The sequence below is a fragment of the Pan troglodytes genome, chromosome 7, assembly GCF_028858775.2.
Source record: "Pan troglodytes isolate AG18354 chromosome 7, NHGRI_mPanTro3-v2.0_pri, whole genome shotgun sequence".
Lineage (NCBI taxonomy): Eukaryota > Metazoa > Chordata > Mammalia > Primates > Hominidae > Pan > Pan troglodytes.
Genome location: NC_072405.2, coordinates 105,076,006 through 105,091,361, shown reverse-complemented (window position 1 = coordinate 105,091,361; position 15,356 = coordinate 105,076,006). Strand labels below are relative to the sequence as shown.

The 15,356-nt window shown below is 38.8% G+C and overlaps 1 protein-coding gene across 6 annotated transcripts in view; it reads right to left on the bottom strand.

Moving 5' to 3' along the window:
* Positions 1-15,356, bottom strand: part of INTS8 (integrator complex subunit 8) — a 57,161-nt gene that overhangs the window by 837 nt on the left and 40,968 nt on the right. For 2 of the 6 annotated variants that reach the window (XM_009455680.5, XM_063816421.1), the window contains 10 exons: positions 13,795-13,979; positions 13,294-13,327; positions 12,289-12,345; positions 12,148-12,209; positions 7,487-7,605; positions 6,005-6,108; positions 4,883-4,933; positions 3,335-3,408; positions 3,197-3,261; positions 2,993-3,036 (listed from right to left, as the gene is read on the bottom strand). In XM_009455680.5, coding sequence (XP_009453955.3) covers positions 2,993-3,036; positions 3,197-3,261; positions 3,335-3,408; positions 4,883-4,933; positions 6,005-6,108; positions 7,487-7,605; positions 12,148-12,209; positions 12,289-12,345; positions 13,294-13,327; positions 13,795-13,979 — 795 coding nt within the window. The remainder of the gene's footprint in view (positions 1-2,992; positions 3,037-3,196; positions 3,262-3,334; positions 3,409-4,882; positions 4,934-6,004; positions 6,109-7,486; positions 7,606-12,147; positions 12,210-12,288; positions 12,346-13,293; positions 13,328-13,794; positions 13,980-15,356) is intronic. The other 4 variants (XM_016959696.4, XM_063816420.1, XM_016959695.4 and 1 more) reach the window with 3 other exon arrangements.

Genomic DNA, 15,356 nt, shown 5'->3' with positions numbered 1-15,356 from the left:
TACAGACGCCCATCTCGTCCGTCTAATTTTTGTATTTTTTAGTAGAGACGGGGTTTCACCACGTTGGCCAGGCTGCTCTCAAACTCCTGACCTCAGGTGATCCGCCACCTCAGCCTCCCAAAGTGGTGGGATTACAGGCGTGAGCCACTGCACCCGGCCTAGAATTTCTTTAAACAATAAGACTTCTGATATGTAGCTTGAAGAGAGAAATGACTATTCAGATATGATCGTCAGGTATGGGAAGTTAGGGAATAGGAGAAATTGCTGGATGATGCCATTTCAACATGAAGGAATGCATGTGGCAAAAGTTGGTAGTAGAGTATAACCAGAGTTGTTTCAAACAAGTATCCCAAAGATAACTGGCTATAAAAACCCGAAGTGTGAGACAGAAGTTGGAATAGGAGCCAGATATTTGAGAGCAGTAATACACCCCATGTGGACAGTAATCAAAACCGAGAGTGGATTAAATTACCTAGGGAGAATGCAGGGTTACAGAAAAGTAACCCAAGGACTAACTTCTTGAGAAAACCAAGTTTAAGGAGTAGGCAGAAGGAGACACCCAAAACAAAAAGGAAGAAATAGAGAAAGTAATCCAATAAAAATGATGTCAGGGAAGCCAAAGGAATAAAGACTTTCAAGAAGGAAGGAGATGTAATCAGGAAAAGGACTGAAAAGTATCCACTGGATCTGGCATTTGGTGGCTCTTGAGAGAAAAGTAGGAGCAGTGATGGCAGAAGTCAAACTGCTGGCTTGAAGAGCTTCAAAAGCTAGGCAGAGAGGGCTGAGGGGGCTGGAGGTGGAGGCACAGACAACAAAAACTTGTATTAGGATGAAATATTTTATAGACTATGGGAGAGGTTGACTATATAGGAAATCAATTCATTAGAAGGTTATTGAGGGGGAGAGAATTCAAAGCATAAAAATTTGCCTTCATCAAAGGGTAGTATAACCTCTTATGGGCTGCATAGTGGGCTTAACAATGAGTACAGCTGTAGATTATTTTAAAGGCAGGAAGCAGCGAATGAAACAGGAATTTTAAGCTAGCACTCACAAGGTCACCATTCCCAAGACTCTTAACATCCATGAGGACAGAGCCTGGCCAGTCTTCACTGGTATATCTCAAGCATAGAAGAGGTAAAGAAGTTACTGAGTATGGAAAAGGTAGAGAGAGGACAGGGGCTTAAACAGGAAAGTCTAAAAATTAGAGTCCACGAAGAGAATGTGGACCACTGAACTAGTGGCAGGTAAAACAAAAAAGCTGACGGGCCAACTAAGGTTGGAGACTTGTTTGGCAGTGGCACCAGTCGTAGGACTTTTTCCAATAGTCTCAGTGGCCCAAGAAAATAAAACACGTAAGTTTCTGGACTTATGCAGGGCTAGGGCTTTCCCAGGTGAGGTAAAGGATAAAGGGAAGACGCTAAAAATATTGATCAAGAGTAGTTCTATCATAGCAGGGGTTCCCAAACCTGGTTCATCACCAGACTACCCGGGAAACTTAAAAATTGGATTCCAGGGTCCCACTTCAGACCAACTGAATCGGTACCTCTCAGTGTGCAGAATAGTATTTGTTGTACTTGAGATGAGCAGAGAAGGGAAGATGGAAGGGAATGACTGGGAAAAAAATGTCACAAAACTCAATATCCCACTGATCGTGAGGGGCTCAGGAGCAAGGAAGTAAGAGAAGGATAGGTTATGGGCGGAGAGTGGGTTGCAGTATAAGATCTAACATAGAACAATCGTGCCTGACAGTAAGACATGGCTTTGGGTGTGAGTGGCTGGTACAGAGTAAAAATAACACCTCATAGATGTGAGGCTGGCAAGGACTTGTAAAGCTCAGGGTGACAGGTAAATTCCTCACGTCTTTTGACACATGTAGAGGAACAACCAGATGCTTACAGGAGCTAGTAAGGAAGTAAGGTATGAAGCATAAGGGTCTCAAAAAATGATACAAGTAGAAGTGGTTTGGAAATAGCAAAAAGGAGCTAGGAAAATTTTTCAATATTGCCTTCCAGCCCCAGGTAAATTAGAAGGGAGAATGAATTGCCTCCAATCAAGTGGAACTGGCCTTCACATTCTTTTTCCTTTTTGTTTTTAAGTGCTGTTATTATTGTTTCTTCTAAACAATGGGCATATATTTTAGTCCAAGTACAAAGTTTAAAAGACCCTTAATAAATAGCATTTTTTTAAATTAATGTAAGTGAAAGAGCAAAGAAAAGATCTGTGGTGATACTGCCGCAGTAAATGTTAGACAAGTAAATATGGCCATACAATTTAAAATGTTTTGGCCCATACATCAAATTTAGACAAAGAGTTCATCTAATCAGTGATTCTGGGGCACCTAATATGTGCCAGGCACCATTCTAGGGACCAACTATGACAAAACAAGTCCTTACCCTCCTGGGGAAATAGATATTAGGAAAATATACAGTATGTTAGATGTTGATAAGTGTTCCAGAGAAAAATGTAAAAAGAAATGAGAGTAAGAGTACTGGGGGGAAAAGGGAAGCAGAAATTGTTACTTTATAAGATGATCAGGAAAGGATGACTGACGAGAGATCTGAGGGAAGTTGGATGTTCTTGGAAGAGAAAATTTCAAAGCCCCTTCTTAGGTGGTGAATGTTCTTGGCTTGTTGAAAGAACAGGAGGGGTACTGGTGTAGCAGAAATTAGCAAGGAGGAAAAGTCAGACGGATAGGCTAGAGGTCAAGTTGTATATAGCCTTATAAAGCCATTGCAAGTTAACTTTGTATGAGATGAGAAGCCATTGGAAAGTTTGGGACTGAGAAATGACATGATCTAACATTTTAAAATAATATATAATGACATGGAACAGTTAAAATTATCAAAAAAGGATCTTTTATAAAGTAAACACTGATAATAAAATTCTGGCAGTAACTAGGTACACAAAAATCTATTTTTTGTTGGTTCACATCTTAACAATTGTTTAATATTCTGGAAACTATACCACTGAAGAAAGGCATAAGGTAACTTACTGCAATTTGTCTTTTATCTGTTTCTCCTCTTTTATGATGAAGATCTAATGAATCAGTTAAGGAAAATAAATCTGATAGTATTAAATATAATGAGAGAATCTCAACTCATTTTCAGTTTTGATTTGGAAAATATACAATATTAAATATTCCTTTAATTTATAAAAATGGATCATTCTAACATCACACACATGGATGAAAGGATACAAGTCAAGTATTCCAAAATGGTAACATCCCATATGTAGTCGTAGTAGGAGTCCATAGCATCATGACTGAAAGACAGAATTCAGTTACTTCTTAAGCAGAAAAATGTTGACCTCATTATTTTTAAAAAATTATTCATACCTGTTTTGTTCTTGCAGAGATTTAAACGCTGTTTTGTAGTCAATTTCTCTGAGGAACTGACATAAAATGGCCACCTACATTAACAAAGATTTGAAAATGGTTTCATGTAATGAAAGCTTGGTTTTACAGGGTAATCTTGAATTACTCTTATATTAAGCCTTATAGATCACATTGAATCCGCTCATATTTATGGATTCCATCCAATTTTAATTTCAAAAACCTTTATACACGTGTCTGTCTGACCAATATTCTCTTCATCAGTGACCTCAACCACAAATTTTAGAGGTTTGTTTGAATGAGAAGCTGGCAAAAAGCCAGTTCAGAAAACTGAAGGGGATGGAAAACTGCCAAGCAAAAGTGTCATGACATTCAAGGACATACAGAGTGTGCAATTAAACCTTTCATAGCTGGCAAGTATAGACGCTCATTTTGGAAAAATTTAGGCTGCCAATCTGCTTAACATAGAAAACATTTCACTCAGGTCATAATGTCCATCTCTTTAAAAAATAGTTTTTATTGATTTAATTCAGAAACCATAAAAGTTACCCTCTTAAAGTACCCAATCTGGTGGTTTTTAGTATATTCACCAAGTTGTACAACCATCACCACTATGTAATTTAAAAACATTTTCATTACTTCCCCCAAAAAAGTCCGTTAGCAGTCACTCTCCATTCCCTCTCACCTCAGGCCTCTGATAACCACTAATTTACTTTGTCTCCATACATTTGCCTACTCTGAACATTTCATATGAATGGAATCATAGACTATGTAGCCTTTTGTGTCTAGCTTCTTTCACTTAGCATAATCTTTCAAGGTTCAGCCATGCTGTACCACGTAACAGTAACTCATTCCTTTCTATGGCTGAATAATATTTCATTGCATAGATATGCTGCATTAAGTTCAGTCATTCATCATTTGATGGGCATTAGGGTTGTTTCTACTTTTTGGCTATTATGAATGATGCTGCTGTGAACACTTGTGCACAATTTTTTCTGTGGACATATGTTTTCAGTTGTCTTGGGTATACACCTAGGAGTGAAACTGCTGGGTCATATAGTAATTCTTATGTTTACCTTTTTGAGGAACTGGGAAACTGTTTTCCTGAGTCTACACCGTTTTGATGCTACACCATTTTATATTCCCACCAGCAACATATGAGGGTGCCAATTTCCCCACATCCTCACCATGTGTTTTTAAATGTGTTTAGATTACAGCCATCCCAGTGGGTAGGAAGTGGTATCTCATGGTTTTGATTTGCATTTCCCTAATGACTAATGCACATTTCTAATCTAAAGTATCTTTAAAAACTTGAAAAATGCTTTTTTCCCACTTAGGAGGTTTAAAGGTCAATGTTTTTAATTCATACTTTCATTTTAGTTGACATTCTGTAAACTATTAAAAAAAATTTAAAGAATATGCCAAACTCTTACATACCCTAAGTGATTTTGATATGGAAAATAAAAGCTAATTTCCAGTTCAATGCTTTATATTTATTATAAACTCTAACATATGTAAAAATAAAACAACTTCATAATATTATAAACTAACCTGTGTGTGGCAATTCAGCAAAGAACAACATTTTATCATTCGTTTTATTACCTACAAAAGCAAAATTCTCATTATTTTCAAAAACCAGCTAACATGGATTCTAACAAATGTGTCACTCTGGTATGGGATGTCAAAAGAGGAAGCTGTGTGTGGAGGAACGGGGGATATATGGGAACTCTACCTTTTATTCAATTTTGCTGTGAACTTAAAAGTGCTGTAAAAAATAAACCAAAAATCTAATAAATGTTCAATCTTATTTTGAAAGCCATTATAAGTATTTTTTAAATATCATTTAAGTTATGGTACTGTTAGCCTACATCAGAGAAAATGGCAATGCATATCAAAAAAAAAACGGACAAAATTTGACACCAGGTGCAGGAATGGGGAGGAAATGGGAAGAAGTAGGTCAAATGGCACAAATTTGCAATTAGATAGAAAAAGTCTAGCAAGCTGATATACAGTATGAGGACTAGAATTCATTATACCGTAATGTATACTAAAAAATTGCTGAGAGTAGATTTTAGGTGCTCTTATCACAAAAAATGGGTAACTAAGGAAGGCAATGGATATGTTTTTTTGTTTGACTGTAGTAATCATCTCACTGTGTATATTAAAACATTATTCTGTATATCTTAAATATATACCAAAGAAATTAGGGAAAAAAAATAGGGATTTAGGAGATAGAATCCATAAGATGTGAGAGCTAACTGGATGGTGGCAGGAGGGTCAGTAAAGAAAAAAGCCAAAAATGATAGTCAGGGTTTGGGCTTGAACAACTCAAATGGTTAAACAAAAATGTTTGGTATTTTGCAGGTTTTTTGTTTTTGTTTTTGAAAGGACAGGTGAATTTATTAGGAGTGTATTAGGAGTTTATTACTTTATGGTAAAGACAGACACAAATCAGTTTGGACAAGTTGAATTTGAGGTGTTTTGGGGGAATCAAGACAGCAATAGGTGCTAGAAATAAGGACAATGAAAATACACAGAGCGATGTGTTCTAGAGCCATGAACCTGGGACTTACGATCACATTACAAGGAAATGGGTAAGTTCAGCCAAAAGGGGGCCCAGGAAGAACATATACACGTAGGCAAGAAGCCAGCCAGCCCACGAAAACAATTCACCTGGTCTGTATAAACATCAGGGGGCACAGCCTTGTTAAAGAAGTCAGAACACACAGCTCCTGCCTGGAGGTAATAGTGAAGAGCTGCTGAATACTGATTCGTTGCTGAAACAGAAAAACAGACATAAAGCATTAGAGGTAACAGTTGAAAAACAGGGATTCCTTTGTAAAGAGTCAGGTGTAACTTCATAAGTTAACAAAAGCAGATTCAAACCACAGAACTAGAAATAAAATGTTAGTTAGTATTTCTTGCCAAATGTCCTAGTACAGAATTTAGTATCTGGAGATTTTATTTCCCAAATATCCAAACGAGAAACAAATTATAATTTTGTGAAGTAGTTCAGAATCGGTATATCAAGAAATTGACAGCTATCAAGCTGATATCTTGAACTTGATAGATATCAAGAACCTGATAGCTTCTTTTGGGGGCTGGGGTGGAAATGAGCATTAAAATCAGCATTTGCATCAAAATAATCCAGAGGAGAGAGGAATGATGTGGGAAAGGGAACACGTGAAACAAGACTGGCCATGAGCTAATTACTGTTAATTAGTAGCTGGGTGGTAGACCCACGGTGTTCAGCACACTATCCCTTTTATCTTCATATCTTGAACTTTCCCTTTAAAAAATTCAACTCATTAGGAAACAAGCATGATAGGAAAAAATCTTAAAAATTAAAAACCAACTCCTAAAACACAGATTCTGAAATGATTCTAGTCAGAAATTTTATTTGATCTGTACAGTAATAAAGCATTGAAAGTTTCGTATCAAGTGGGAAAACCTTATCACATATAACCCAGCAGACGAGTAATGGGGAGAGTTAGGATCTATCTCCAAGAATAAAAATAATGATCAACTGTACCTGCAGAGATTTTAGAATCTCTAAACAGCATTTTAAAAAGAAAACCTCATTCTCCTTAAAGATGTTTTACCAATTAATTAGATTTAAAAAATTCATGCTGGGCGCAGGGGCTCACGCCTGTAATCCTAACAATTTGGGAGGCCAAGGCGGGCAGATCACCTGAGGTCAGGAGTTCAAGATCAGCCTGGCCAACATGGCGAAAACCCGTATCTACTAAAAATACAAAAATTAGCCAGGCGTGGTGGTGGGTGCCTATAATCCCAGCTACTTGGGAGGCTGAGGCAGGAGAATCGCTTGAACCCGGGAGGCGGAGTTTGCAGTGAGCCAAGATCGTGCCACTTCACTCCAGCCTGGGCAACAGAACAAGACTCCATCACACACACACAAAAAAATTCAGTTTTTTTGAAAAAGAGAATAAAGGTAGTCAACGTAAAGTTAAAAGCATCTGAACCAAAGGTTCTACACTAAAAAAAAAGTACAAATACTTTTACTGCTTTAATTTTACTAAAGACAAGTAAATCTCAACAAAACTTAAGTATTGAAATAAAATAGGTTATATATTTACTTTCACTTCAAAAAGTGCTATAAAAACAAAACACAAAGCAACTAAACATCTCACTTACCAAAGTAAATATCTGCCTGGATAATTAACCAAGAATGGTTATTTGGATTTATACTGAGTGTATATCGAACTAGCTCTTTCACTGTTATTGCCACAGCTTCAAAGTCCACAGACTGGAGGCTAAAAGGAAAGATACACAACATTAATCTCTATTTTAAAAGTCAACTTTAAATTCCATGCATGTATTTATTAAAAACAAAAACTCAGCCAAGATTTAGGTGAACATAAATATAATGCTAAATACTAGGAGTAAATGTATTATAAGAACTATCAACACAACTAAGTCTAAGAAAGTGTGATGGGCTAACTTTTTATGAGGGGTTGAAAACAATCTGATTTTTGTTCTCTTTTCTTCAAAATGTCAAAGGTAGACAAGGCTGCACCAAGAAAGTGTATTTGCCTCTTTTACAAATGTTTAAAGCATACAGAAGTAGTAAGATAAAACCCTTACCTCTGCTTAGCACAATTTATGGGCAACAAAAGAGACTCATAAAATTTCCCCAAATTATTATTATCATTTTTTTTTTTTGAGACAGAGTCTCACTCTGTCGCCCAGGTTGGAGTGCGGTGGCACGATCTCCGCTCACTGCAACCTCCGCCTCCCGGGTTCAAGCGATTCCTCTGCCTCGGCCTCCTGAGTAGCTGGGATTACAGGCGCTCACCACCACACCCAGCTAATTTTTTTTTTTTTTTTGTATTTTTAGTAGAGACGGGGTTTCACCATGTTGGCCAGGCTGGTCTCAAACTCCTGGCCTCAGCCAATCTGCCCATCTCAGCCTCCCGGTGCTGGGGATTACAGTCCTGAGCCACCACACCTGGCCCCCAAATGATTTTTAAGTTCTGTTATCTATGAGAAGTTACATAAAAATCAAGGACTCAGACACTGACAGTGTTGCCTTGTGGCCTTACATCCACCTTAAGCCTTCTTGCAAGAGTTACTGACTCCCCTCGAGATGCTTCAGGGGCCTAATGGGGTCAGGGGCTGGATGTCCAAGTATATCACATCAGTGCATCTGGCAGCCCTCAAAATCAAGAAAAGAGTACTGTGAGCCTGGCTAAATGTGGACACCTTCAGGTACAGAGTCAGAAGATTGAACTGTGAAGAGAAAAGCGAGGCCGGCACCCAAAAAACTGCTAACTGCTCCCACCTCCTAAGAGCAGTAAAGCACAAGGGTAGAGAATACAGGCTGTGGATTCAGACGCATGGCTCTATCATTTACAAGGTGAATTTAGACAAGGTACTTCTGTTGCCCTGAGGGGTTACAGTTTACCCTAACTCACCAGAGCCCAGTACAGTGGAAAACGAATTGTGGGATTATTAGCATGTAGTCCATTATTTATTTAAATTTAAATAGTTATATAAGTTAGATTGGCTTACAATTTTACAGACATTTACAAAATGTTACAAGTGTAAGAATTCTATATATCAAGTAGTTGGTTTTAAAAACGTAATCTTCAATCCAGTGCCATTCCCACTATTCTTGGAATCAATAAAGAGTCCCACTCAGGAGAAATACTTTTCTCTAGTCAAACATTTAGTCACATTTTGTTTTCTCTGGGTCAATTTAAAGTATTTTCATCATGAAGATAATAGTTAAGCCTACTATGTACCAGTCTTTATTCTAAATATCTAGCTTAGAAAATGTATTATTTCAGGCCAGGTGCGGTGGCTCACGCCTGTAATACCAGTACTTTGGGAGGCCAAGGCAGGTGGATCACGAGGTCAGGAGATCAAGATCATCCTGGCTAACATGGTGAAACCCTGTCTCTACTAAAAATACAAAAAATTAGCCAGGCATGGTGGTGGGCGCCTGTAGCCCCAGCTACTTGGGAGGCTGAGGCAGGAGAATGGCGTGAACCCGGGAGGCAGAGCTTGCAGTGAGCCAAGATTGCGCTACTGCACTCCAGCCTGGGTGACATAGCAAGACTCCATCTCAAAAAAAAAAAGAAATAAATAAAAATATATTATTTCATCCTCATAATTTTTAGGCAGGTACTATTTTAGAGATGGGGAACATGGCACAGAAACCAACTTTTTGAAGGTCATATACCTCTAAGTGAAAAGGCTGGGGCTCAAACCCCGTGAGTCTGACCCAGAGCCCCTAGGGTAAACAATTCTTTTGCCTCATTTACAAACACGCTGGAAACCAATCATTACAGTCTAAACTTAGGCCACAGAGGTAATACTACAGAGGCTAAAAAACACAACCATTAGGTGGGGCGCAGTGGCTCATGCCTGTAATCCCAGCACTTTGGGAGGCCGAGGTAGGCAGATCGCAAGGTCAGGAGTTTGAGACCAGCCTGACCAACATGGTGAAACCTCATCTTTACTAAAAATACAAAAATTAGCTGTGTGTGGTGGCACGTGCCTGTAACACCAGCTACTCAGGAGGCTGAGGCAGGAGAATTGCTTGAACCCGGGAGGCGGAGGTTGCAGTGAGCTGAGATCATGCCACTGCACTCCAGCCTGGGCAACAGAGCGAGACTCCGTCTCAAAAAATAAAAATAAAAATAAGTAAATAAATAAATAAAAATAAAAATTAGCCAGGTGTGGTGGCACATGCCTGTAGTAATTGCTCAAACCTGGAAGGTGGAGGTTGCAGTAAGCCGAGATCGTACCATTGCACTCCAGCTTGGGTGACAGAGTGAGACTTTGTCTCAAAAAAACCCCCAACAAACAAAAACACAACCACTGAAACCACCAATTAAAAAATGCAAAACTGGGCTGGCCGTGGTGGCTCACGCCTGTAATCCTAGCACTTTGGGAGGCTGAGGTGTGCAGATCACCTGAGGCCAGGAGTTTGGGACCAGCCTGACCAACATGAAGAAACCCGTCTCTACTAAAAATACAAAATTCACCGAGTGTGGTGGCACATGCTTGTAATCCCACGTACTCGGGAGCCTGAGGCAGGAGAATCGCTTGAACCGGGGAGGCAGAGGTTGTGGAGAGCCGAGATTGCGCCACTGCACTCCAGCCTGGGCAACAAAAGCAAAACTCTGCCTCAAAAAAAAAAAAAAAAAAATCCAAAACTGGGTGGGCATGGTGGCTCACGCCTATAATTCCAGAGCTCTAGGAGCCCAAGGTGGGCGGATCTCTAGAGGCTAGGGGTTCAAGACCAGCCTGGGAAACAGGGTGAAACCCTGTCTCTACTAAAAATACAAATAAATAGCTGGGGGTGGTGGCATGCACCTGTAATCCCAGATACTTGGCAGGCTGAGGCATGAGAATCGCTTGAACCTTGCAGGCGTAGGTTGCAGTGAGCTGAGACCTCACCTCTGCACTCCAGCCTGGGCGACAAAGCAACACGATGTCTAAAAAAAAAAGAAAAGAAAAGAGAAAAGAAAAGAAAAGAAAAACTGTCTCTACCTGATTCTTGAATTGGTATCTAACAACAGATTTTATATAAAAATCAGGAACACAGGATGACGGACTCTGCAGTTCAAATGCTGTGGAGCATGCACATGTGCTTCATGCAGCATGGTGCTCCCTTGGGAAACAAGCCTCAGTAAGTGGAGGGCGGGGGCACTCACCTGCTCTGACCCTCCAAATCCCTGGATGAGACAGAGAGCTTTTCCAATCTCTAAGATTGAGACGGAAACAAATTCTTTACTATTATTCTATTATCAGCTTGTCTATGTACCGAAATCTTTTCTTCTTCAAAGATGCCACTAAGAGTAATAACATAAGGCTTGGACAAGCACAAACTAAGAAGACTGAGAGGGAGGGCAGGGAGGAAAAACATCTGTGAGGAAACAAGTTGATTCCCCTACATGAGAAGTGCTATGTGTGGGAAAAGAAAAATGTACATGATTTCCTCAAGTAAATGAACCCTTTTTCCTCCCCTAAAAAAAGTCCCCATCATCTTACTGTGATTCTCAGGTAGTGCATGCAAAAGGGAATATTTCGCAAAGTAATTAAAGAAGTTTAGTTTAGTTCCTACAGCAACTAAAAGAGATTGGGAGCCTTTTGATAACTGCAGCATTAGATGAGACATACAAAAAATTATGAAAAAAGAAATCACTTTCAAATAGATACTTGTAAAAGAAATAAGATGCTGGAAACCTGATAGAAAGTCATTCTTTCATTGGCCCCAATTTTCCAATTCTACTGAAAATCAGGACCACTTATATCTTCTGTTCCAAGGCTGATAAATCTTAACTCCTACTTAAGAGTTATGCTGGGCCAGGTGTGGTAGCTCCTGCCTGTAATCCCAGCACTTTGGGAGGCTGAGGTGGGCAGATCACTTGAGGTCAGGAGTTCGAGACCAGCCTGGCCAACACGGCAAAACCATGTGTCTACTAAAAATACAAAAATTAGCCAGGCGTGGTGGCGGGTGCCTGTAATCCCAGCTATTTGGGAGGCTGAGGCATGAGAATCGCTTGAACCCAAGAGGCAGAGATTGCAGTGAGCAGAGATTGTACCACTGCATTCCAGCCTGGGCAACAGAGTGAGACTCTGCCTCAAAAAAAAAAAAAAAGGGTTATGCCTTATCCACAATTTACAGGAAGATAATTATCATTATCATAATAGAGAAACACAAAGACTGTAGAATCTTAGATTTCTGGCCCTTTAATAAAATTATCTAAGGGTATCTATACTAGTCAGAATGGTTTCCAAATACATAACTCAATTAATAAAATAAAAGCTATACCACTACTTACTTGGGAATGGAAGATGGCCAAATAGAAATGTGTTCAGCTGTAATATCATTCACAATGTCCTCCTTTAAAAAGAAAAAAAAAGGTGTGATTTACAAAGAAATTTCTTTTAAATTTTTCTAAATGAAATTATGAAATACTTACCCGAACATTGTGAAGTTTCACAAAGAGTGATAAAATAATAGTCAAAACGAGTGGTTCCTATGAGAAAGAAAACACAGAATCCTTAAACAGTGTATGTATATTTATTTAATATTTCTCCTGTCAACCTCACAGACATCAAGCATTTTAAAAGACCCTTGCCTTTTTAAAATTTAGCATCTGTTTTAGCATGTGCTTTAGCACACTAAAAATCAACTTTTTAATCGCATGTGGGGGCGGGGCGTGGATCATAGCACATAATTTACATAAAATTAGCATAAATGTTTGGCTTATGGTGCTATCTCCACGCTCAACTCCTCACATGACTCTCAAGTAACTTTTTATCCCTTAAAATAATGTTCAAAGAGTGAAACCTAGGTTATGTCCAATAAATAAATATGACATTGATCCTACTAAGCAAAAATTAAAGCCAGGCTTCACACATCTAGCCCCTATTATGAAGACTTCTTTACAATTTAAAGAAATACCTGCTCCGTTCACTAAAACATGGTAAAGTAAATGCAAAACAAACTTTTCCAATCAGAATATCCCACCCACCAATAATGATCACTGAAGAAAAGCACATTAACAGGTCACTTTAGTAATTTAACCAGAGGCCAGGCAAGGTGGCTAACACCTGTAATCCCAGCACTGTGAGGGGCCAAGAAGGGATGATAATTTGAGATCAGGAGTTAGAAACTAGCCTGGGCAACAAGGGGAGACCTCATCTCTACAAAAAATTAGCTGGGCATGGTTACATGTGCCTGTAGTCCCAGTTCCTCAGAAAGCTGAGGCAGGAGGACTGCTTAACCTCAAGAATTAGAAGACGCAGTGAGTTACAATCACACCTCAGCACTCCAGCTTGGGTGACAGATCAAGACCCTGTCCCTTAAAAAAAAATTAAAAAACAAATAATAATTTAGTCAGTATTTGAAGTACCCAATAATTTTTAGTCATATTCTACAAAAACCAGCAATAGTAATTAGAGCAATTTTTAATAAAACTTACTCGTAATTTTTTGGTAAAAGAAAGCAGTTCACTCCTACAAAACAAAAATTTTTGAATACACATTTAATATTAGAAATAAAAAATAAAATCAAGAAAGTAAATTATAGGTGAAGGTTTATTCTTAATGCTCCAATTCTGCAAGTGTGAAAAGGAATGTAATATTCTATTGTTATACTAACCTAATAACATTTCTTCCCTGTTTTAATCACATGTGAAGTCTTCAATACTATCCAACCTTAAATACTACTGATTTTGAATTCCAGTTGATTAAATGATTAATAGTTTCTTAAAATGACATATAAACAAAAGATCTTTCCAAAGGTGGCCAAGGCAGACAGGTTCATCACAGGTGAGTACTACAGAACTCGTAAGATTGTCCAACTTTATGATATACAGAATAAAAGCTGATGTTCTTGAAATCAACCTTTAATAGGTTAATAGTATAAATAGGATAAATATTAAGAACTCAAACACAACTGATAGAAACGTACCAATACATACCGATACATGATACCTAACGTAGATTCCCTCTGTTTTATTAAACTAACTCTGCCATCATTTCCTCGTTTGTGCTGACTGGACACACTACAGATTTGAACAACAACTTCCCAAAGGTCTTTGGCAGTCCGTCTACTTTCTTTAGGGCCTGGAAGTTCTTTGCATGTAGCTGCTAAAAGCTGTCCAAGCTATAACATGAAAAACAAAATACACAAAAGATAATCTGTAATGTCGTGCACATTAGTTCTATTATCAAGGCACACTGGAGGAAAGATGGAATGACTGCCCAAATATACTAAGCACAGTTATTTTATGCTGTGCATTCTGTACAACCTTTGAGGAATTTAGGGCTCATTGGGTACTGACAGATCTGAATCTGAGAAAGATCCTCTGGTTCGAGCATACGAACTTTGTCTCTGAACAATTATAGTCTAATGAAAACGAAAATGAGACAACGCAAAGAGATAGGTGATTTATTAAGTGGAAAAAAAAACGAGTTGCTAAATACACATAGTATGATCCCACGTTACATAGGGAAAAAAAAAAGTGTAATGGAAGGCATACACCAAGATGTTAACTGTAGTAAAAGCCCAGGGGGTGAGATTAAAATAGTGCTCAGATTTCTCTCTCTCCCTCGTGCACATACACACACATACAACTTTTAATCACTAAAAAAAAAATTGTTTCAACGAAAAAAATAAGGAAAGGAATAAGGAAACTGAAGTTGGCAGAATTAAGGGATATAGATTTAAAGCAATTTTTCTCTAAGAAAATTGGTAGCAACTGGGAATGGAGCTACTGCTCATCTGAGGAGGTAGAATTAAGGCAGGACAGGTTACACAAAGTGACTGGTATGAATAAAAGCAGCCTCAACGACCTAAGATGTAGGGAGAACCCAGAAATAAAGAGTGGAAAAGCTAAAAGCAAAAGACAGGGAAAGATTGACTTACAATAAATTCAGAATTTATTTTCTTTTCTTTTCTTTTTGGAGGCAGGGTCTTGCTCTGCACCCAGGCTGGAATGCAGTGGTATAATCTTGGCTCACTGCAACCTCCGCCTCCCAGGCTCAAACGATTTTTGTGCCTCAGCCTCCTAAGTAGCTGGAATTACAGGCATGTGTCACCATGCCCGGCTAATTTCTGTATTTTTAGTAGAGACGGGGTTTCACCATGTTGGCCAGGCTGGTCTCGAACTCCTGGCCTCAAGTGATCTATCCGCCTCGGCCTCCCAAAGTGCTGAGATTACAGGCGTGAGACACAGCATCTGGCCAAATTCAGAACTGGGCCCCTTTACCCTTGTTCATATTAACTTTTATACTCCATGGCTCTTGTAGAGGGTGCAGTAGCAAGGATAATTTCAAATCCATCAGGAACCCCTGGTTTCTACTTAAAATGGACCTAGGGGTCCCTACTGCTTAAGGCGGCTTTTTTAAGGAGGTGGCAAGATTGTGACAAGGACAAAAATTGGTGGTTTTTCTCTACATTTTTTTGTTATGAAAAATTTCAAACAGAAAAATAAAAAAAAAATTCAATAAATACCTGACACATTGTGACTATTCTGCCATG